The sequence below is a fragment of the Sphaerodactylus townsendi genome, linkage group LG10, assembly GCF_021028975.2.
Source record: "Sphaerodactylus townsendi isolate TG3544 linkage group LG10, MPM_Stown_v2.3, whole genome shotgun sequence".
NCBI classification, from domain to species: domain Eukaryota; kingdom Metazoa; phylum Chordata; class Lepidosauria; order Squamata; family Sphaerodactylidae; genus Sphaerodactylus; species Sphaerodactylus townsendi.
In genome coordinates this window covers 42,005,160-42,027,849 of record NC_059434.1, presented here as the reverse complement: position 1 = coordinate 42,027,849, position 22,690 = coordinate 42,005,160, and the positions used below count along the sequence as shown (strand labels likewise).

General features: G+C 43.4%; 1 protein-coding gene across 4 annotated transcripts in view; it reads right to left on the bottom strand.

The window, feature by feature from the left end:
- Window positions 1-22,690, bottom strand: part of FSTL5 (follistatin like 5) — a 438,212-nt gene that overhangs the window by 137,839 nt on the left and 277,683 nt on the right. For all 4 annotated transcript variants that reach the window (XM_048509210.1, XM_048509212.1, XM_048509211.1 and 1 more), the window contains exon 6: window positions 11,463-11,583. In XM_048509210.1, the coding sequence (XP_048365167.1) occupies window positions 11,463-11,583 (121 nt within the window). The remainder of the gene's footprint in view (window positions 1-11,462; window positions 11,584-22,690) is intronic.

Genomic DNA, 22,690 nt, shown 5'->3' with positions numbered 1-22,690 from the left:
AAATTATATCCAAGGCTTACCAGCCTGTGTCTTACCCAAATACATATTCTATAACAGAAGACAGAATGCAAAAGTTACTGCATGGCAGAACATTCCAGAAATTCCTGTATTTGAATGCTTCAGGAATGAGAGTCTCACCTTTTAATGCTTTGTACCCATACACCATACAATACAAAACAGCAAGATGCAAAGGCATATGACAAGCAAATCAGAATAAGGTAATGTTGTGCTGGCAAGCTGAGCCAGGCAACTGAATTTAGTAAGAATGGTTAGCAGCTCTTGAGTAGGAGAAAACTCCCCTCCCCATCCAGTCCCTCCCTTGCATACCACCCTCCCTCCGCCAATCTCTTGCATGCCACCCTTCCCCCTCTCTCCCCTCCCCTTCCCTCCGCTAGGATGGGTGGGCCATGTCCAGGAAGACTAGGAAAAAAAATTGTGGTAGGACCAACTATTCCCATAAAACAGACTAGAATAATGACTCCTCAAAGTAGAATACTTTTAACAGATGCTAAAATGTCAGTAAAAGAGCCATTTTACAGGCAAATCTGTGGATCTGCTCAGTTTTACATAATTAAGGGTGTCTATATAAACATTTTCCATTTAATTTAAAAACTGTGGTTGAAATACAGACAGGTCTTTGCAGGATGCACTTTTTTCTAGGATAACATGTATGGGAGCAACTGTAAACTCATGGATTTAATACCATGTAGTCTTAATCTCCCTCAGTTTCTATTGAAGTGTTTTCTAAAATGTGCTAAAAACCAAGTGCTTCATTCTGTTCTCTGCCTTTCCGATAAGCAGTCTTCCATACATTTCAGACAATGGGAAGAAAGTAGAGCATGTGAATCAAAGAAGAGGTTAAAATGTAAGAGAATTTCTGAAAGGAAGTGAGAACAAGTAAGTATCAAGTGGAAAGGGAAATGGTATGATAAAACTCATGGAAAAAATCACCAAAGAGAGCACAAAGACTACCAAGCATATCCCAGAGATCCACAGGAAAATTGATAAACATGGGGTACTAATCCTGATGTAAGGTGACCGTATAAAGTGATTCAGTTTAATATAAACTGGTTCCTTATAATGAATTCAAAGCATTTTCTCCCCCTTTCGTTGTAGTCCTAGTAACTTTTCCAGACTAGGGTTGCCAACCCCCAGGTGGCAAATGGAGATCTCCTAGAATTATAATTGTTCTCCAGACTATAGACATCAGTTTCGCCAGAGAAAATGGATACTTTGGAGAGTAGACTCTCTGCCATGAAGTCCCTCCCCAAATCTTCTCTCCCTAAGTTTCGTCCCCCCCCCCCAAATATCTGGGATTTACCAACGCAGAGTTGGCAACCCTAATTCAAGCTGAAAAAAGAGATAATGCATTTTCACAAAGGTCAAGTTGGACAACAACCTTTGACTCCCCCTCTCTCACACACCTTTTTCCTTGTTGAAAGTGCAGACAAGCTTTCTTACGATAGCCATCCAGATTGCTTATTTATCCAAAGGGCTTTGATTTACTCCTGCATTTTCTCTGTGGCACAAACTAATAAGAACAGTGCTGTTTAATCAGCAAGTTTTTGTGGGCAAATGAGATTAAATGGACAGATGGACACTCTTTCAGGGCATGACATTTAACTAGAACTTTACTTGCAGCCTTGACACTCTATGCCATGAATAAGGATACAGTGTTAAGGCTACATATGTATTTGCACAGGTAATTCTAGAGAATGTCTTTTAAATATACTGTGGTATTTAGGAATCAAGTAACTATCAGCTATTTGTTAGAATAAATATGCTTTTACTTCACACGGTGTTCACAAAACACTTATGTCATTTCTGATGGATGACTCACAGCTCAAATAATGTTAATGATTTCCCTCCACTTTACCCATGTGGAATGTTACTTAAATTACATTATTTATGATAAAGCCTTGATATTTGCATTCAGCATATTCAATCAGTTCTGTTCATATTGGCTTTCTTTTCTCTACATATGCATTTCCGTCTGTTTCTTTAATTTAAAAAAGTTATTACAATTATTTTGTTGTGGTAACAAGCATGTAAATTTGGTGTATTAGTGAGGAGAGCTACCTGATATAATTGTCTTCATATTTATTTCGCAAAGGCACACTACTGAGGAAGTCTATCAACTTTCATTTCAACCCCACAAATTACAGTTTTGCAATAAACACAGAATTGTAGCTGCCATAGGGGATGATGGTTGTAGGCATATGCATTGACTTCTTCATGCATCATTAGTAGCACTGGAGCATGTCAAACCATGGCAGCACAGAAGCACTGTGCTGTCCCAGGTTGATGTTCTACTCAAGATTCTATTTACATGCAAAAAGCGCACCCGGACTCACCTGGGGCGCCATTGTGGCAGGGGAGGATGGAGCAGCTGCTCTCCTTCCCCTTATGCCTCAGAGGGTGGTCATGTGATGGTTGGAACCATCACGTGACAAGGGAGCTGGGCAGGCTATACAAGCCGGTGCCTGGCTCGGCTCAGCCTCTTCACGAGGCTGCGAGCAAGCAGACCCACCCTGCCTCCCTAAGTGATGTGGCAGTGATATGTATGTTATTTAATGTTATGCTTTTTGTTGCAGTCTGGGCGGTTTTTTGGGGCATAGGGGCACATCCTTATTGGGTAGGCAGGCTTGCAAGCCAGACCTTCCCTTGGTGGGGGCCTCAATAAGAGGTTTGGGGGTAGTGAAGGGCTTGAGGGTGCAGGCCTTGGTCCTGTCTCGAGCTCGCTACTCCCGGCAGGAGGGGGTGTCACAAATGGGTAGGCACCCAAGTGGCATCTGGAAACCTCCTGTCCCAATCCCATGACCAGGGTTCAGTGGTACGCTGCCTGGTGGGGTGCCGCGTTCAGTGGTTAGCTACCCAAAGGGCCAGGGGTCAGCCGTGGAGCTGACCATGACCAGGGTTCAGCGGTTCACTGCCTGGTGGCCAGGATGTGTCCTGTTTATGCTCGCCTAGCTTCCTACAGTTATTGTTATTAATAAACCGGGCTGCGGCAGTTCTATTCCAACAAATAAGAGTTATCTTGTCATTACTAGGCAAAGCGAAGTCCACACATCTGCACGCAACTACTTTTCCTTAAAAGATCCATCTGGGAAATGAATCACTCAGATACAGGTAACATGAATTTAGGCCAGAGAAAGTGACAAGTTAACTATTATGCATTTTTTATTAATTTCATGCCAGTCCTTTAGAATAAAATTAACTTGTCAATAATGACAACTTTTTTTTCATTATTGCTTATATTCTGCTGGATAACAAGTACTGGGATCACTAGGAATGATTTTACTGTCATTAAAAAAGATTTTCATTTGTCATGTAACATGCAGTTTATTGTCTACACCAGGGGTCGGGAACCTTTCACATTCAAAGAGCCATTTGGACCCATTTTCCAAGGGAAAGAAAACGCATGGAGCCGCAAATACTTTTTGACATTTAAAATGAAGATAACACTGCGTATTTTGTTTTTTTACCTTTACGCTTTGTATCAAACAACTATAGTGTGTTGCTTGAAGAATCCATGAGCCATGAGCCAGCTTCACTTTTCTCTCCACTCCAACCTATGTGCTCCCCGTTGGCAAGGGGAGCGCGCGCAGCGACCCAGCCTGAGCCGGGTGCCTCTTTTCTCTCCCCTCCCCTGCAGGGGAGGGGATCCCTCAAGCTCCCCATTGGCACGGGGAGCGCGCGCAGAGACCCGGCCTGAGCCGGGCGCCTCTTTTCTCTCCCCTCCCCTGCAGGGGAGGGGATCCCTCAAGCTCCCCATTGGCACGGGGAGCGCGCACAGCGACCCGGCCTGAGCCGGGCGCCTCTTTTCTCTCCCCTCCCCTGCAGGGGAGGGGATCCCTCAAGCTTCCCGTTGGCACGGGGAGCGCGCACAGCGACCCGGCCTGAGCCGGGCGCCTCTTTTCTCTCCCCTCCCCTGCAGGGGAGGGATCCCTCAAAGCTCCCCCCATTGGCACGGGGTAGCTGCAGATGTGACCCGGCCTGAGCCGGGCACCTCTTTTCTCTCCCCTCCCCTGCAGGGAAGCGAGCAGCAGCAACCCAGCCTGAGCTGGGCGCCGCTTTTCTCCCTGTAGGGAGGGGAGGCCCAGCTCAGGCAGTGCGCTGCTCGCCTCTGCAGGGGAGGGAAAATCCCCACTACGCTCCCCACAGTGGCCCGGCCTGAGCTGGGCGCCGCGGAGGGAATCCCACGCACTCCCCGTTGGAACGGGGAGCACGCAGCAGCAGCCCGGCCTGAGCCAGGCGCCGCTTTTCTCTCCTCTCCCCTACAGAAAGGGGCAGCCATGCCGGGAGCCGCACCTCAAGTGGTAAAGAGCCGTTTGCGGCTCGCGAGCCGTGGGTTCCCGACCTCTGGTCTACACAGTGTCAAAGTGGCAGTTACAAAGGGATATTGCATGTCCTGCCAATTCAATAAAACCAACACACTGCATGAATAGTGTATAAAATGTAAATAAACAATTGGAAGGAAGAGAAAAGAAAAGGAGTTGTAACTTCTGTTCCACCTTTAAAACCACTAGGGCAGGTTAACGTTCCATCAACATTCATGTAAAGTGTGAAGGGAAAAACATCCTTTTATTGCTTTAAATATCATAGTAAAATATCATATGAACTCAAATTGCTGCCATATTACAACTGAGTACATTCTAAGTAGCAAAATATGATAGTGATGAGAAGGAACTGAGACCAAGGATGGAAAATGAAGGGGAAATACACAGGAAGGGAGAAAATGAAGATGGTTCATGATAGGAAGAGAACTGAATAGAGAAGAAAAGTGTGGAAAAGATAAAAAGTAATTAAGTATTAGAGAGATTATTATATTTTGCTTTAACATACTAACAGGCCTACCCCTTTGCAAGAAGACTACGAAGCTCAGGGGGACAGAAGGGAAACAGAAACCATATTTTTATTTATTTATTTATTTATGGGATTTCTATACCGCCCAATCCCCAAAGGGCTCTGGGTGGTGTACAGCATGAGTTCCACATACAATATATAAACAAAACCCCATTAAATTAAAAGTAAGTTTAAAAGTTTAAATATACTGCTGGAATCAACAACCTTGATGGCAGGCTGCATCCTGGTATTTACTGCAGCTTCAGTTGTACGGAATGGTCTTGTGTTTCTCTGATATCGGCTTAGTCAATATGCTTTGTAGTATCTTGTGATGGGTTCAGCCTTGTCGTAGTAAAATGTACAGAACAGTCAGAACTATACTCTGTCCCACCAAAAGATAAAAATGCAGTTCTACATTGTTTGATGGAAGTGAAAGTGAGAACATAAGAACATAAGGAGTAGTGTGCTTCCACTGCAGAAAGGAGTCCCAATATTAAAATAGCCACTGTGGATATAACCACATGTGTTTCTGAAATCTCTTGGGCTACCAAAGTAGTTTTAACAGCATTCTGCTCAATGGTCCCTGAGGAGTCACTGTTTTTTTAAAGGGATCCGCTCAATTTTTCCAAAATGGCCACCATGGGTAAAAATGACTGTATCTTTGGAATGCCTTGGACTATTAGTGGTTTTAACTGCATTCTGCTTGAGGTCACGTGGGGATTCTTCTGCACCCATCAGTTTTCTCAAAACTCAGACCTTCCAATTTCATCTTTTCTTGGTCCTCGAAGATACAAAAAAGGTCCAGGATGGCTATGAATGAATTCAACATTGAGGTTCTATCTCTCTGTAAAACAAGGTGTAGTGCTGTTTGATTTATCTTCCCTGCTCCCCAGTGGCTGCAGTGTAGAACTGCAGTAAAAGTCAAACAATTTAAAATGCAGTTGTTAAATACAGAATGACTCTGGATTCTCAGGCTGTGGAATATATTTACTTGCCTATTAAAAAGCAGGCCTATTGTGTAACTAATGTGCACTTCTTAAATATTCATTAGAAAAATCTAAAATTCAGCAAAGAGACAGTAGCATGGATGGCATATAAGGACAGACTTAAATCTAAAGGTCTAATTCATGGTTTATAATGGTTGAACAAAGCTTTGGCATTAGCTATAATAGGTAATCAGAAGTTCACAAAAATGGAAAAACTTATTTATTTATTTTGCTGGAGACACCATTTTAAACACTTCTTGCTGGAGACACCATTTTAAACACATGTCAGTTGGTAAGAGCAGAATTCCACCAAGAGCCTCTCCTGATTAGTATGATTTTAACATACTCTGCATTCCAAAAACTGTTCATTTTCCAAATAACAGTTGGATTTGGGTAACTAAAATGTTGTCCAAGGGAAATGATGATACTACAGAGTCAAGAAGTAAATATTGACTAGGCATTTCCTTCATTCTGAACTAACTGCCTCTGTTGACCATGACATCAGCTATGATCCAAGGAACTTCCTTGTGAGATAGGCCCATTAAATAGCATGTCATTTACTAATGAGCAGACTTGCCTATGTTGCTCTATTCAGCATCCAACTGGCTACTAGGAAAAGTTACCCAGCTTTCACAAGTTGTGATCTTATTTCTAAGGAATCTCCATCAGCTGCTAAGAGTGTAACAGCACACAACTATTTTAAGTAGCAATGGGGAAAATAACTCAGCTTGGCAATGCGAGAGGCAGGCTGGGTAGGGATCTTTTAAGACTATGTATACCAGAAACAGCTTGAAACATATCTGCAGAGAATTCACAAAAGACCAATTGTAGTTTAAATATTTTTATATAAATTTTGGTTGCGAACAATCACACAGTGAGACATTAAGGCACATACACACAGTTCCTAGTATATAGATAGGTAGGAAAGATAGGTGGAATGATAGAGGAGTTTTGGGGAGGCAGGGGACTTATACGTTAACTAAATCAGCTGAAGAAGATCTTGTAGAAGGCAAGAATTCAAATGACCAGCATCTGAATCCAGGGGAATGACGATATCGTGTCTCAACACAACTAGACCAAGAGAGGTGCAAGCCAGCATTGAGCACTGGAGTTGGGGTGCACAGTATTTTTATACCCTTTTGCGCAGGTAGGGGCGGGAACAGGTAAGTTTCAGTTTCGTTTTCCTAAATTCTCTGGAATTTTCCATGCTGGACTTGCTGGCTTGAGCTAATCACAAGCTCATCTATTGTTCTAAGTACCCGGGACAATGGAGTCAATTGCTCTTAGATTAAATCAGGAAGCACAGAATGGCTTTATGCAGAGTAACTCTTTGGAGCCTCCACTTAGGTTATTCAAATTTGGCTGAGGCATCAGATTAGGAAGGGTTTGATTGGTTTTAGGGAAAGTGTATCAATAGGTTGAGGAAATGCAAGGAGAAAGCAATGGTTTGGAGAAAGGTTTTCTCAAATGCACAGTATCAGGGAGCTTCCAAAAGCAGCTTAGCGAGGTGTGGCATTCAGGAGATGTGCAGATTCCATTATATCACTGAAGTACTCTGGTAGGGTAAGATAATCAAAGATGCATGTCCTTGTTATGAGACGTCCAGATAATTGCCTGGAGTAACTCATAGATTAACTTTCTGAAAACAGGCTGTTTTGCCTTAGGCTTGCTGTTGGCTGGGACACTCTGCTATCCACCCATACAAACATGGAAAACTGACATTTTGCAGCACATAGTATGAGAAATAATATGAACGTCAATATTTTATAAGGCAGAGGATGAAGGCCAGGGTTACAGAAGACAGACAACTATTTCCCAATACTTAGTGCTGCAGCTCGGATGCAAATAGTGGTGAGTCACTGTTGGAAAAGTGAGATTTTGGATTTCTTTTGGGAGCCCAACACTTTTTTACATGCTGAAAATGTTTACTTAATATGATTTAGCTCAGTTCTGTGAGTCTTTTTAAATGAAAGTTAATTTTTCAATAGCATAATCAAAATCCCTACTGGCTTAAGGATGCCAAATCATAAAGCTCCCAAAGTAATTTTCAGTCATGTTTGATTCTGAACTTACTATCTTCAGATGACAGTCAGGGATCTAATTAACTACACTGCTTAAAAAAATCTTCTACTAGAAAATCCTAATGAAACAATAGTGATAATTAATCACTCCTGTCCTTTCTGCATGTTTAAACAGAATTTAATTGCCTAAGACTTTTGAAAGGGGATCTAAAATTGAACTCCTAGAGATCCTAAACGTAAAAGGCATATATTGATTTTAAATATTTTCTTTAGCCCCATTGCTAGCCCCATTCAATTTTTTATTTTTATATATCACTTCTTTATCAGTTTGTTTTTCAAGATTCATCACCATTTGGCAGGAATTTTCAACCTCTGACGTGCTGCACCTCCCCAATGCAAGGGAAAAACAAAACTAAAACATGGCCTTGCTAAACTCAAGATCATTTAACACATAGATAAAAAACAACAACAGGTTAACCAGAATAATTAAAAGGTATTTATACCCTCTTAATGCATACTTAGGAGTAACCTGGAGATATCAATAATGAACTACTGTTTGGGAGTGTGAAAACAGGGTATTCTAATTACTTCTCATCAATTAAAGTAATTAAGATATTTCTGTATATCTACAAGAAAGCCAAAAAGGTGCCAGGATGTTCACAAAAGTTAAGGATAAGAAAGACATATGCATGCAAAGAGTGGGGGGGGGGGGGGGAACTTGCATCAAAGACATTAACAAGTTCTCCAAAACATAGAGAAGTCAAGGGGGTTAATAAAATCATGGAAAACATTTATGGTTGGAGTGAATTCTTTCCTTCCGCTAAACTTCCTTCCAGTGAAGAAAAACTTTTTCTGGCAGAGAAAAAAGTCATTTGACAAAAGGTTTTCTCTTTCAAAGGAAGGCTTAGCCGAAGAGATTCTGTTGGTGAGTATCCATTGGTTAGATGCAACTATCCCAAATCAGCAGATGGTAGGAAATTAACCCTTGTTCACAGCCATTCCCATGAACAATAACAGTGATGTGTGAAGAAACTTGCTTCTGCATGAACTGGAAGCCAGTTCTGTCACAAGGGTACATGGAATATGCAGAAGAGATCAGATTGTAGTCTCCTGATTTTTGATTTTATGGTTTTATTACCACTGTTAAATTGCCCTGAGAAGGCAATATAAACATGTTTTACATAAACAAGAAGGCAATATAAACATGTTTTAACATAAACAAGAAGGCAATATAAACATGTTTTACATAAACAAATAAAATGCATATATGTAACAAAGCAGATGTTCTAAAAATGTGCTATTTTCTTAAGTTTAAGAAAAAAAATTCTGAACTAAAACTCTTATGTACTTCTTTGGCAAACATGTCAACATAAAAACATCAAAAGAGCTCTGCTGGATCAGATTAGTAGTCCCCCTAGTCCAGTATCCTGCATCAAGTTGAACAGATAATTTAAAATCAAATGTTCCATTTCAAATATCACATCAGGAAATTTATATTGGTTGGATCAAAAACAGAAATGAGCTTTGGCAAAAGAAAATACAGAAATGTACTTATGAAATGTTCTAAAGAATTCTTCCAGGCTTAGGTGCTTGTCACCATTATAATCATCATATTTCAACAGAATAAATAGAGATCAGTCAGACAGATCTTTACCAGACTCATCCTGTCCAATGGACCTTCCCCCAACCCTGGCATGAACAAACTTTCTGAACTTTTTTAGACAGGAAACCACTCACTGACTTGTCTTGTCAGATTTTTCCACCTTTTCCACCTCAGGAACTGAGCTGCTTCAGAGATGGTAATATTAGGTAGAACAGAAACGCTTTTCCTCAGTTCTGTAACTAACCCAGAAATTGAAGGATGCCCCCTGTTTTTAAAACCTTTCTAGGCAAACCTCTTATTAATGCACACAAAATAAATACTGAAGCAGATTTTGAACTTAAACAGAATAAAAGGTTTATTAAGAGAGAGGAGATGGGAAAGGGAGATAAGTAAGAGAGAAAGAATGGAGCAGGCAGGAGAAATATTTATACACAGGAGCTAAAACCAGGGGTCTGCAACCTGCGGCTCTCCAGATGTTCATGAACTACAATTCCCATCAGCCCCTGTCAGCATGGCCAATGGAGATTTAGTACTTGCTTTTTCATGCAGGGCACATACTGTTTTAGTTCCTTTAGTTACAGTTCTCAGTTAGCTTCGATAGTATAGAGATGTGTCATAGATGGTACAGTTTACTATATATTTCAGATGGTACTGTCTAATGGATTATACATCTACAGTCTAACACAAGCTGACACTATACTCAGTACCCTCAAAAGCCTCCCTTAGGCTGATTCCACACAGGCAGCAACAGGTTCATGGAACCCTTTTCTGCTGCCTATGCTGCCATTTGCATGGCAGCTGCAGGGGTCAGCTGGGATTGCTGGGATTCCAGAGGAAGGAGGCAGCATGCTTTGCACAGAAACACTGTGTTTTCATGAGAACCATGCAGCTGAGAATCCCTCCCCCTGAGAATCCCCCCACCTACTTGAGTGGCATGGTGGCCGCCTATTAGAGTATTTCCTCTAATGGTAGCTGCCTGGGGCATCCACTATAACAGCAGATGGAAGAGGGTGGGGATTAACCTGAGTTGCAAACTTTTCTGCTTGTCATAGTTCACACAGGCAAGCAGGAAGCATTTGCAACCCAGGTTAATGGGGGGAAAGTCTCTAAATTAGTGATTTTCATTTAACCCAGGTTCTGGCCACTAAAATAGGTTAACAGCATTGGGGGGAGGGTTAAGTTCTGTGGGAGCACAATCCCAATGCTTTTAAAAGGGGCCTCAATCCATTTTATTGGCCAAAGCAGAATCACCTTTAGTTAGGATCCCCCAAATGAAAACAAAAACTGTATCTTGAGAAAAACAAGCAAAACCCCCTAATACACCACACTAACTGGTACAAAAAAATTCTTCCCTCACAAGAAGATATTCCTCACTGTTTTATATATGTGGTCCTTCAGCTTGGCTACTCAATAAACCCTACCACCAGTTCTCTTAATATGTGTATGTTATTGCTTTCACACAGCTCACAGGCTTTCACACAGCTCACACAGCTCAATACAAGCAGTCATACACTCTGACTGAACTACTCTCTTCAGATATGTTTTGTTTTAAAGACAGTTAATACAGCTCAACTCCAAAAACTCTAAAGTCCAAAAGCCTCTCAACTTCTTATTCTCAGGAGATATTCTCTTCCCTCACTGTGTCATCATCAAGCCATTAAGCCAATCAGAGAGCAGGATGTCACAGCCAATCAGGTGACTTTTCCTGTTCCTAAAGCTTCTTCCCCAGTGTGAAAAGTAAACAATAAATGGCTGCAGACAGATCTGCACTTTTAAAATCAACTTATTCTCTGAACTGAAACTCTTATGGACTACTTTGGCAAACATGTCAACCTGGAGCTCTGCTGGATCAGATTAATAGTCTCCAAAGTCCAGCATCTTGTTTTAAATTGAACAGAAAATTTCAGATCAAGTGTTCTATTTCAAATATCACATCAGCAAATTTATATTAATTGGAACAAAAACAAAAAAGGACTCTGGCAAAAGAAAACACAGAAATGTACTCACGAAATGCTCTATAGAATTCTTCAAGTCCTAGGTGCTTGTCACCATTATAATCATCATATTTCAACAGATCGAATAGAGAGCAGTCAGATAGATCCTTGCCAAGCTCATCCTGTTTTATTACCTGACAAGAAAATTATAACCATGAAATTACACTAGAGCTCTATGAGTTGCACAGTATAATTAAGTATTTCTAATAATTATTTAATAGATCGTTTTAGGGATGTTGCAGGGCAGTGAACTAGAACTGTAAAATCAGAGATTTCCAGTTGCTTTGTAATTGTATATTGTCAACCATGGGAAAAAAAGTTAATACATTTCATCTGACTGAATATTTAGCTGTGGAATTCTACAGATATAAATATACAATTAAAGACAAAGCAGGCATTATGAATCATTGACAGACATGACAGTTTAACCAGCTTCATCGTTGTTTATTGATACTGCTCCAAAAACTGAGATACATGAAAAAGTATAACATATTCTGTTTATTTTAGGCAACCATGTGCCACTGGTAATGTAAGTTTCAAATGCCTGAGACCTGTAAAATAAGTTTAATCAACAATAATAAAAATGAAATACAAATATTATAGCATGAGGAAGCTACTAAATTGACTAGCTGAGTCATGGCTGGGGGAAAACGGTTCTAAGAATAAAACTACTCAAAAGGAAAATTGCACTGGCTGTTGTGGAATTTCCAGGCTGTATGGCTATGGTCTGGTTGTTTTTGCTCCTAACATTTTGCCAACATCTATAAGTGGCATCATCAAAGGCAATAATGCCTCTGAAGATGCCAGCCATAGATGTGGGCAAAATGTTAGGAGTAAAAAGCTACCAGACCACAGCTGACCACACAGCTGACCGAAAAACCACAACAGCCAGTTGATTATTGCCATGAAAGCCTTTGACAATAATTCTTCAAAATGAAAACAGACAGCAATTCCTCACTTCTGAGGGGCAGTTATTCTGCATACTTGAAGCCACCACTATAAAGGTACTGCTTCTAGGGGCAGAAGTACAATTAATGATTAGTGCCATTCTTAGTATAATTACATCCCTCTACGTTTGATGAAATCAGTGGGCTGAGTAGTGTGTAACTCTGTTTTGGATACCACTATAAAACAAGGCACAATTTCCTCCTGTGCATACAAATATAGCAAAAGCTTCTCCTATCACTATTATTCAAACCCAAAAGAAACTGCTTAGGTGATAGGACCATGTATAATCAAAGTGGAAATTTTAACTACTTTTCTAAAGGTTTAAAATACCTATCACCTTTGGTGAAAAAAACCATCGTTGTCAACATGAAAATAATTACCATTGTGTCAAAATTAAGAATAAACCAAAAGCAACTAAATCAACTGTAACAAAAATCTGTTTCAAAAGGTGACACCATTTTTAGGTCACAAGCTATTTACGTAATCTCAAGAAATCATACCTTGACACCATACATTTGGATCTGTATAAACTAAGACAGGCTTTCAAAAACAGCAACATATATAACACCCAAATGGAATTGTATCATGGGCCAACCCCTGGGGAGTGAGGAGTCCTCAGGGGAATAGATAGACAAAGAGGGTTCAGTCAAGTCAGAACCCCAACAGAGGGTGAGGTCAGAGTAGCCAGACCCTCAGCAGGGTGGGCTTGAGTAGTAGGCTATCATGGCCTCAAAGTCCAAAGTGCCTGCAGGAGCATCCTGTTTCCTTGACCCAATGCCAGCTTAGGTTCCTTAAGCACTTAGCTCATCTGAGCCAGCTGATCAATGCAGATGACAATGCAGAAGGGAACTGCAGAAATAAAAGGCAAAGAACTCAGTTGCTGGCTCGGTGGAGGTATCTGCTTGTTCAGGAAGGGAGTTTGTCCTCAAAGGATGACAGTAAGTCTCTGTGGGATGTTTGTGAGGCACACTGGCCTGAATGCAACTGGGCTATTTGACTGCTGGCTTGCTTCCACTTACTCTGTCAAACTCTGTGACTTCTGGACAGGACCCCTTGGATTCTGATCTTGTGTGACAGACTCTTGGGCCCCTTCCGCACATGCAAAATAATGTGTTTTCAAACCACTTTCACAACTGTTTGCAAGTGGATTTTGCCATTCCGCACAGCTTCAAAGAGCATTGAAAGCAGTTTGAAAGTGCATTATTCTGCATGTGCGGAATGAGCCTTGGTTTGTTGTTCTGGTAACCTGGGAGGGGGTCTAGCATCTTGATTTGGTTTCACAGTTTGTTGACACTTTTTCTGACTTCAAGTTCTCTGTTGCTTGGCTGACAGTCTCACACCACTCAAGACTACACATTGTAACTTGACACTCAGGCCCACTTTGCACAGGCCAAAAACAGCGCCCCAGGCATGGTAAAAACACCATTCCAAGGGAGCACTTCACACGGCTGCTGCCTTCCCCATATATGCTTCTCAAAAAATGTAATCAGCGAAAGAAATGTGATTGGATGCCATTATTATCTAAAGCAAGTTTACCCACTACTAAATCATACCTTTTTTGGTAGTGGCACACTATTGTATTTTTTCCTTTCAAAGCTATGTTAAAGATTAAGACCTTTCAATTTTATAATCACAATAAATTTGATGCAAATAGATAGTTGCTGAAATTTCATCTGAATGCACAATTGTGATAAGTTGCCTTGGTTTTTAAAACCTTTTTTAAACTGACTTTTTTTCATGTTCATTTGTCACGTTATATTTTGTTGTAAATCTCTTGGCTCCATGGCTGCCAACTTTGGAAAGTTCCTGAAGATCTGGGTGTGAAGTTTGGGAAAGGCTAGGTTTGAGAAGGGTTGGGAAACCATTTTCTTTGGGGGAACTGATCTTTGAGTTCTGAAGATCTGTTGTAATTCTAGATCTCCACCGACCTCTCCTCAGAAGTTGGCATTCTTACACGGAAAACCCCCAGGTTGAAAAGACCATATTTAGCTTTCAATACAAAATAAAATCAGATGCTTTTGACTCCAACTTTTAAAAAAGCACTATCCAGTTATCTGCAGTGTTCCACATCTGCACTTTAAATTAATATGCCTTATTGTTTTCATTATAGTGTTCCATCTATATTTTGTCCATGCTTGGAAAACCTAGTAATTAATTACTGCTTGCTGTTTATTTCCCTGTAATGAGACACTTTTTAGGTACCACAATGTAATGCTGACAATAATAATTACATAGCTGCTCCCACCATGTGCTGCACTTCACATTCATTTCTCCAGAAATCCTTTTTAGAAAAACAGGTTAAGAACAAAATGATCAGAATTCTTTCCCACTTGGGAAAAAATGGATTACCCTAAAGCCTTTAAGAGAGTTCATGGACCGGAGTCTGCATTCTGGTGAAACTGAGTCAAAATATACCCAAAACCACCTCATTGGCATTTCAGGTATGATCAGCTCTCCCAAATATTTCCAGTATTTAAAAGGAAATATTCAGCATTTTCAAGAAGATGAGAGCCAGTGTTTGTAGGCTGTAGGACGGTTTTGTTCTTTTCCTCCTTGTCTTGTGTGATGAATTCCAACACTCAGCCATATTTACTGCAGTTGGAAACAGTTAAGTGAGGACTGCTTATGATTGGCTGTCTAGTAGAACAGGAGTTCTTGCTGATATATATGTAAGTTTCAATCAGTTGCTGCCTTGTTGCCAATTTTTTGTTTGCTTGTTTCATCTTATGCATATGTATCAAATGAGATTTAACACAGTGAAGTCAATAAGAACAAATTGGTCCATCCAGAGCAAATGCAATGCCTCTTTGGCCATTTCCACATGGCCAAAATATTTCAGGGTGAACAAGAAAAATATCCTTGTGCAGCCAAGAATTCTGCATGGTTCCCAGTGTTAATGCAGGCCTGCTTCAGTGTTGCCCTGCAATATTTACCTTAGCCCTGGATTTTCAAAAATTGCCAGTTTGGAGGTTCTTTTAAAAAATCCTGATGTGACCCTGCTTGTGATCTCCCTGCCTGATGTTCATTCAAGCTGCCTTCAAAAACAACAGTCAATCAGAACATGGGACATTGGGCACACTCAGAGAAGTTTTCAAAGTAAATACAGAAGTCCTGTGCTAATGCGGAACGAACAGGAGCATTTCCTTCCGGTCCTAACTCTGTTCCTGGGAAGAAGCAGAAGTTCTGTTCAGAGTGAGCTAGTGAATAGATGTGTGGAATGAGCTTAGTCCTCTGGTGGTTTTAATATACTCTGATTGTAGAACTGGAAAATCAGATAAAAAGAATCTGTACTGAATCCCTGGTATAAACAAAACAGTCACACTGAAGAAACTTACAGGTTGCTATTTTGAAGGGAATCTACACTCAGATACTAAGCAAGAAAGCTTATGAGAATTGTGTGGTTTTAAATAAGGAGAGAAAATTTACTTTCTGAAATATAGAAGTAAATCCTGCTCTGGAAAGCTACATGTGGGCAAGACATATCTAGAAAAGAAGCACAGTGTTTCAAAGCTACTTTTGTATGTATCTGTATATAACAGTCTGATTGTAACAACTGGAAAAGAATTAAGTTAGATAATTGAACTAATAGTAACAAAATAAGAAGAGAGGTCCAGGTTGTCATTATTAGGATCCTTACTTACCTGCTTTATGTTTCCTTAAATTTAGTACTCTGCCAAAACTACTTTTGTTCTTGTAAATAAAAACTTCATTTTTCATCTTTTTAAAGTTAGAAAGCCTCTGGTTTGGTTTCTGGCAAAATTTGTGTTTCCTAAGCATATATCTCTGTCTGGCTGAGAGGTGTCCACACTGAACAGATGAAGAGCATTTTTATTCTTATTTTATTATAAAGGTGGAAAAGCACAAAGTGAAAAATGTAAAGAAAAATCACCACATTCACGCTACCTATTCATTATAAAAGTTAAAAATGGGACTGCTCAGTAACAGATGAAAAGGACAGTTGGAATTTTGGAGGGAAAAGCTCCAAAGGGGCAGAAAAGGGGCAGGGAGTACATCTCATCTTCCCTTTGAGTTTCATCTCCAGGGAGTTCAATAGACTGATCTGTCAGCATCATGTATCTGTGTCAGTTTCAGGAGTTTTTTTCTCTTTGCAAATATTTTGGGTTTCCTTCACTGTATTAATATTGTTGTTTTTCTCTGAATTCACATTAGTTCTATTGAGCTTGAATGTTGTTCTATTTGTCATGAAACATCAGCTTGTGGTAACATCAGGATTACTGGGTTCTGCAATGGTTCTGTTGTTTTTGTGTTGGTTCTCGTGTTGGTTCTTCCTTTGGAGGCATAGTTTGACTAGTAATGCTACTTCCAGGCATGATTTTTGCCTGGAAGCAGATTGGAAGGTAAAGCATGAGCAAGCATGATAAAAATCATGGGTCTCCATCTGTCTCTAAAGGCAGATTGCACCTGCTTTTGGATCAGTTCACAGAAGAAGTGAGGTGATTTAACCCTTCAATTTCTGCTCAGTTTGGTTCATCAGTACAAGGCTCCTGGTGCTATTGATTGTACTTTTCATTGTATTTCTGATAAATGTCACATTATATCATCTATATACATATATCCATAAGAGAAAAATATTAAGTGTCCATCTTTCAAGCAATGACATTTTTACAAATACATTCTAATCAGCATGCATCTTGCATTGAAAAGATATGTTTTAAACATGCAATAATAGAATTTAACTTTCTCCAGCCAATCTTTTTTCTTCTCTTCCATACCCCAACCCCCCAAGGTAGACAGAATACATGACTAAGAAGCAACACTTTTCAATGTAAGGAATTAATAAACCTAAACCAGCTGTCAATAACAACCAAGTCCCAAAAACATATACCCCAGAGGCAAGAGCACAATACAAGATAACAATCAGCATCCTTATGAGCACAATACCGACATTATCCTTCTTGATTTTGATACATTCTCATCTATCTTAATGGCAATAAGTGCCATGTCATTTATTATGTGGTTGCTATTTTAAAGGGGAAAATCTATAGTTTCCCCTTTAAAACACTGACAGCAGAACAGGCAACCAAGGGTTAAATCTGCATAACCCCAACCTTAACTGAGGTGATTCATAAATGTAATTTGCTGCGTACAGACAGGAAGAAACCTCTGAACATTGTAATATCTTCTGGTGCCCTCATTCCCTTAAAATTAGAGGGTTTTGATAAAGGCTTCTATTCTATATCTAGAAAAATTAGAGACTATAAAGCTACAATTCAAAATGTACAGAAAATTAATGATCAAGAAAATTCAACAGTGGATTTACAATGTGGTACAATTTAATTATTTTCTTAAACAGCCAGAGAACAAAAGTTTGTTTGTTTTTTTCTGTATTTCTTTCTTTCTTACCAACATTTAAAAGACTTATAAGGCTGCTGAAAAATTCACTATGCATCATAAAGAGTGGCTGCAAATCACTGTGGCCAGCCATTCCCAGCTGGGAAGGGCACGGCTAATAGGCCCTGCCACTCCTGCCCTTAGTAGGGTAGAATGCAGATGGCAGCCATGCCCATTATTGTTTACAATGCCGGCGTGGCATCATGATGTCATGGGGGGGGGGGGTGACCGGGAACCTTTATAAGACTTTCCTGGCCCTTGGCCCATCCTGCTGAGCGACAGCGAGTTTCCCACCCATCTCTCCCCTTTGATCAATGCTAATGCATATGTTTGCTATTATAGCCAAGCCAGTGGGTGTGCATGGGAACTGATCTGATGGTGAGGGGAGCTAACCCTCTTTGGCGGAACCTCCTTAAGAGGTTTGGGGTGGACAAGTCATGGGTCAGGATGCCCAGCCGGGTATTACTGAGGCTTGCGCCCCTTAGCGGTAAATTGGATCTTCAGACAGGGGCTTGAGTTCCACTACTGCTGTGCTGCGCAAAATGGATCCCTAGACCAGGGGTCTGCAACCTGCAGCTCTCCAGATGTTCATGGACTACAATTCCCATCAGCACGTCCTGTAGTAGTGCACTGCCGACCCAGCAGTGCCGTAGTAGAAACGTTATTAGGGACATGCTTGCTTAACGGACTCCGCGCTCTAATGCGGTCGCGATCGCACTCCCCACCTCATCCCCATGAGTCACTTGGTGCGTAAACCTGTCTGGTCTAACCATCAACCGGTAGGGACAATGGTCTTGCCCCCTCAGGTGAGGATTAGAGGCTCCAGACAGCTGCATCGGCTCCTCTCTCGCGATCGTGAAGCCAGATGAGATCATGCATCACATGATGATCTCTCCCCTGACCTCCCGCCTCCGAACTCCCCGCCCAGTCCTCCCTCCTACACCCCCGATAGAGTAACAATAAAAGGTGCCAGGCACCGGCAGACGGGGAGACTCGCTAGGGAACACGGACCTCCGGTCTCCGCTGCTAGCAATCTCCACCAGATGTTATCTCGGCGTCTCGTCTACCGCTCTTACGCTGACCGCGTGCGGTCGCACTACAAGTTGGTGTCGTAAAACCCGAGAATCCTCGAACCTCCACCCCAATTTCATCGTGCGCCTGGGAAGGGTCAGCGATACTCCAGGGGAGTCCACTGGACTCGAGCGCATCCAGGGGACCACCCGCTCGGTATGCAGCCTGTCCCTCTGGATCGGCGCGATCCAGAGACACGCCAGCGTCCTAGGACACTCTCGTCCGACGGAACACCGGGTGGAGTATGGGAGCTTGCAAAGCAGGGCTTATGACAAGCACGCTGGATCTAACTGAAAGCTGCTAATCTAACGCGGCAGGAGTCCCCGTGAAGAGAAGGGAGCTGCGCCAAATTGGTTGAGGAGATTGAAGCTCAGTGTCATAATGGTACCCAGAGGGACATTGGAATCTTAAGCGACTGGGAAAGAGCATCGGGCTTGCACTCTTCAAGACAGAGCCTCCGGCTACCGATGTCGCTGCCTACTGACGCGGGCCGCAATGTTTGTCGGCCATCAGCCTGCACTGACCTATGGCTCCCTTGCTGTAGGTCACCCTCCTTCGACCTTTCACCTTCAATTTCAACCCGGAGATTTTCTCTATCCACTTCAAATTGACGCCTGGTCCTCCCTTCTGCCCCCCCCTCGGCTCCTTCACCCAATTCAAACTCTCCGCTGCTCAGCCTCCCGCTCCGCCTTCCTTTCAAAGTTAATTCTGCACTCCGCCAGCGCCATGCGAATTAAGGCGCTGGTTTCGAACTCTCCCAGGAACGTATTAGCCACGCACGATCTGCAGAAGAAAGAAACCCTGACGGAAGAGCGGCGTCGATATTCTTGCATTGTGCCCCATCCACTTTACAGATACTGAGGAGGATGGTATAGTTCGCTGGTTGTCGAAAATTGCAGCCCTGAGCTTTTCATAATATCCTTACCGAAGCCCGCGATAAAGTTAGTCGCGATCGAAGTCACTAGCCCCTCACGCGAGAGGTAATGTTGGAAGTTTCAACGCAAAGGAACCACTCTAATGGTTCCAGATGACTGGAAAACCACCTTTCTGGGCTGATGCTCCTGAGCTCCCCGCGAGTTTGTGGTCTGGGGGGAAAGTGAGTTCCGCCAGCCAGTACGTTTCAACAGAGCGGCAGTTACCTCTGGCGGGCGCTTCTTACACCGCCAAGGCCAGCTTTTACAGGCTCTCGGGATGCTTTTTGCCAATCCTAACGTATCAGATTGTACTGTCTGAGGCCAATCCCCACGGTCGCGATTCTGGAGTGCTCTGAGTGCCTCTATAAGGCATTTGTCAAAGTCCCCAATGCCGATAGCCCAGCCAACCCAGAGTTTCTCCTCCATCCGGCAAAACCCCAAGAGCCCTATGCTGAATTTGGCGGAACAGGCTCCAGGAAGTGCTCAAGAGGCAGGTAGATAGCGAGGGAGGCCTCCAAAAGCGAGCTCCCTCAGCGCGCCTCTAAAAGTAGAGAACGCTTCCACGGAGTGCCGTAGGGCATCCACGGGCCTGGGCAAAAAATCCTGAACTGGCCGACATGCTTAAGGCTTGCCAGCCAGGACATCGGATCCTCCCGCCCACCAAGCTAGCCTCCTACGCCGCAGCACTCTCCACCGGGCGGGGAGACAGTCTCAGGATGACTGCTTCAAGCGGTGCGACGAAGACCCGACACGTCCGGGAAGGAGTGTAAAGGCAGTCTAGCCGGTGGGGGCTCTACAACCCCGACATGGAGAGGAGGGTCCTCCCCAGGAGGAGAAGGCCACCTAAAACCCGGGTGCCCACGCTGCCAGAAGGGCTTCCATTGAGAAAGCGACTGCCCGCCGGGAAAACTCCTCGGCCCGGGCGCCTCCCCAAGCCCAGGACCAAAGAGGAGAGTACCTAGAGCAGACCCAAAACGCCAAGGCCCCTGCCAGCAAACCACCCTCCCTGCGGCATCTCGCCTGCATGCACCCAGTCTGCCGTCTCCTTTAAGTTCCTCTAATGTAGGTTCTTGTCGCCTCCCAACCCAGAATGAATGACGAGCCTATCCCTACCGGGACAATTGGGCTAGTGTTGCCAAAGGCCTTCTGCCGCTGAACAGGGACTGTTCATCGTCCCCCTGAGTGATCGACTCCACGCATCTAAGGACCCAATTCCACCTCCCCAGGTCTCAACACAAACATCCCACAGGAGCGTCTGGGCTGGAGCTCGCTGGCGCCAGCTGATTCTCTCTTGCCCCATGCGCTGCCCGGCTGTCGGACTCCAATAAAGGCTACTGAGCCCCAGCAGCCAACATGGCGCGTAGCCACCTACACCACCACCGCAGAGCGGTGGAGACACTCTTATCGAGGAGCTCCTGTCCATATCTGGAGTTTCGGGCCATAGAAGGGATGCTTAAGTTCAAGGGGCCTGTCTGGTGGACACCGGCGCTTGGGATGTTACTGGGCTATCAGAGCAGCCGAGGGTCTCGACCAGTGGCTTCACCGGGAGGCTTGCCCGCACATCTGGGTGAGGGAACAAACCAAGGACGGGAGACATCCGGGCATCCACGGCTTTTCAACAGCTCCAGGACTTCGAAAGCGGCAGCTCACCGCCCGCCCCATCCTTCTAGACATCCATGTCAATCTCTTCTGGAAGAAGAGACACCATGAGTCAGGGTTAAAGCGACTCTGGTCTGGGATGGAGTAAAGCCGCCACGGATCATTGATTCCTCAATCGCGTCTTCCGAAGTTGCCTCCTAATTTCCACAGGAAATCTGTTTCTCTCCCTCCCCTTTTCCTTCTGTTTTTTCGACTAGGAAGGCGGGAGGGCCACTGCATGGCTGACTGGCCTCTCCCTGGATTAGTGTACCCAAATCTATGGGCCGTCCCTGATACCGCAGTAATCAAGCTGTGGACAGGACAGGCCCCAGTTTAGTAAGGGGCTGCCGCCATTATAGCTCCTAATACCCAAAACCCTGCTTAAGCTATGGAGCTGCCCAGCGCCTGGCAACTCTTTATCCAGTAAATTCACATTAAGGCCAGGCTCGTAGCCATTTCAAAACCTACTCTTTAAGGAGCTGCTGTCTCGTGACGGGCTGCAATTCCTCAAGATAATTCGGATCACAAAAATTCTAGCACCATCCAGCTTCCTTGCATTAGCCACCAAAGGTCACGGTAAGTGCAACTCCCCTTGCAAAGAGACCCCCCTCTCCTTTCTCCCTTTTATTATTGGTGTAAAGGAAATTTGCCTCAATTGCCTTGATTGCTGGTCATTCCTGGATGCACCTCCCATCCCCCCCCAAAAGGTGCTTCCAAAGCCCCTTTGTGTTGGGTTGATTAAGCATGCATACCCACAATCCCCCCCAGGACTTCGGGCCTGTTCCCTTCCCCTCGAGGCTACCGGACCCCGCACTCTGACGTTATTCTGATGACGCCTCCTGAAGCCCGAATTCTCACTCAGGGTCAGCCTACCTCCTGCCACTCCCCTGTCAAACAACAAAGAAAGAGGAGTGTAGGGCGTGTCTCCCCTGGTAGGTGGGAGGGTTGCATTGCAAGCAATAACCTTCACAGGCTGCAAAACAAGCCTTCTTCCCTTCCCATATTAAATCCTAAACACCTAACTTCGATCCCAATCTCCCATGCCATCCGGGCCTCTAGAACTGAGTCTTAAGCGGGACCTGCCCCTCTGCAACCTGGGAAAGGGGTGTGTGTTTCAGTCCCTCTTCCTACAGGTTCCCTGTGGACTCCTCGGGAGCCCAGCCATGACAGTGGCCAACCCATGGAATGAAGCCAGGAGGGAAACCAACCCCATCCCGGAGATGGAACGCGCGCTGTCTCTCTCTAGAGGATCCCGCCCCAGCGATCCTTAGCATGGAACGCACAAGCTCAACGCGCCAAAGCATTGGCCGAATGACCT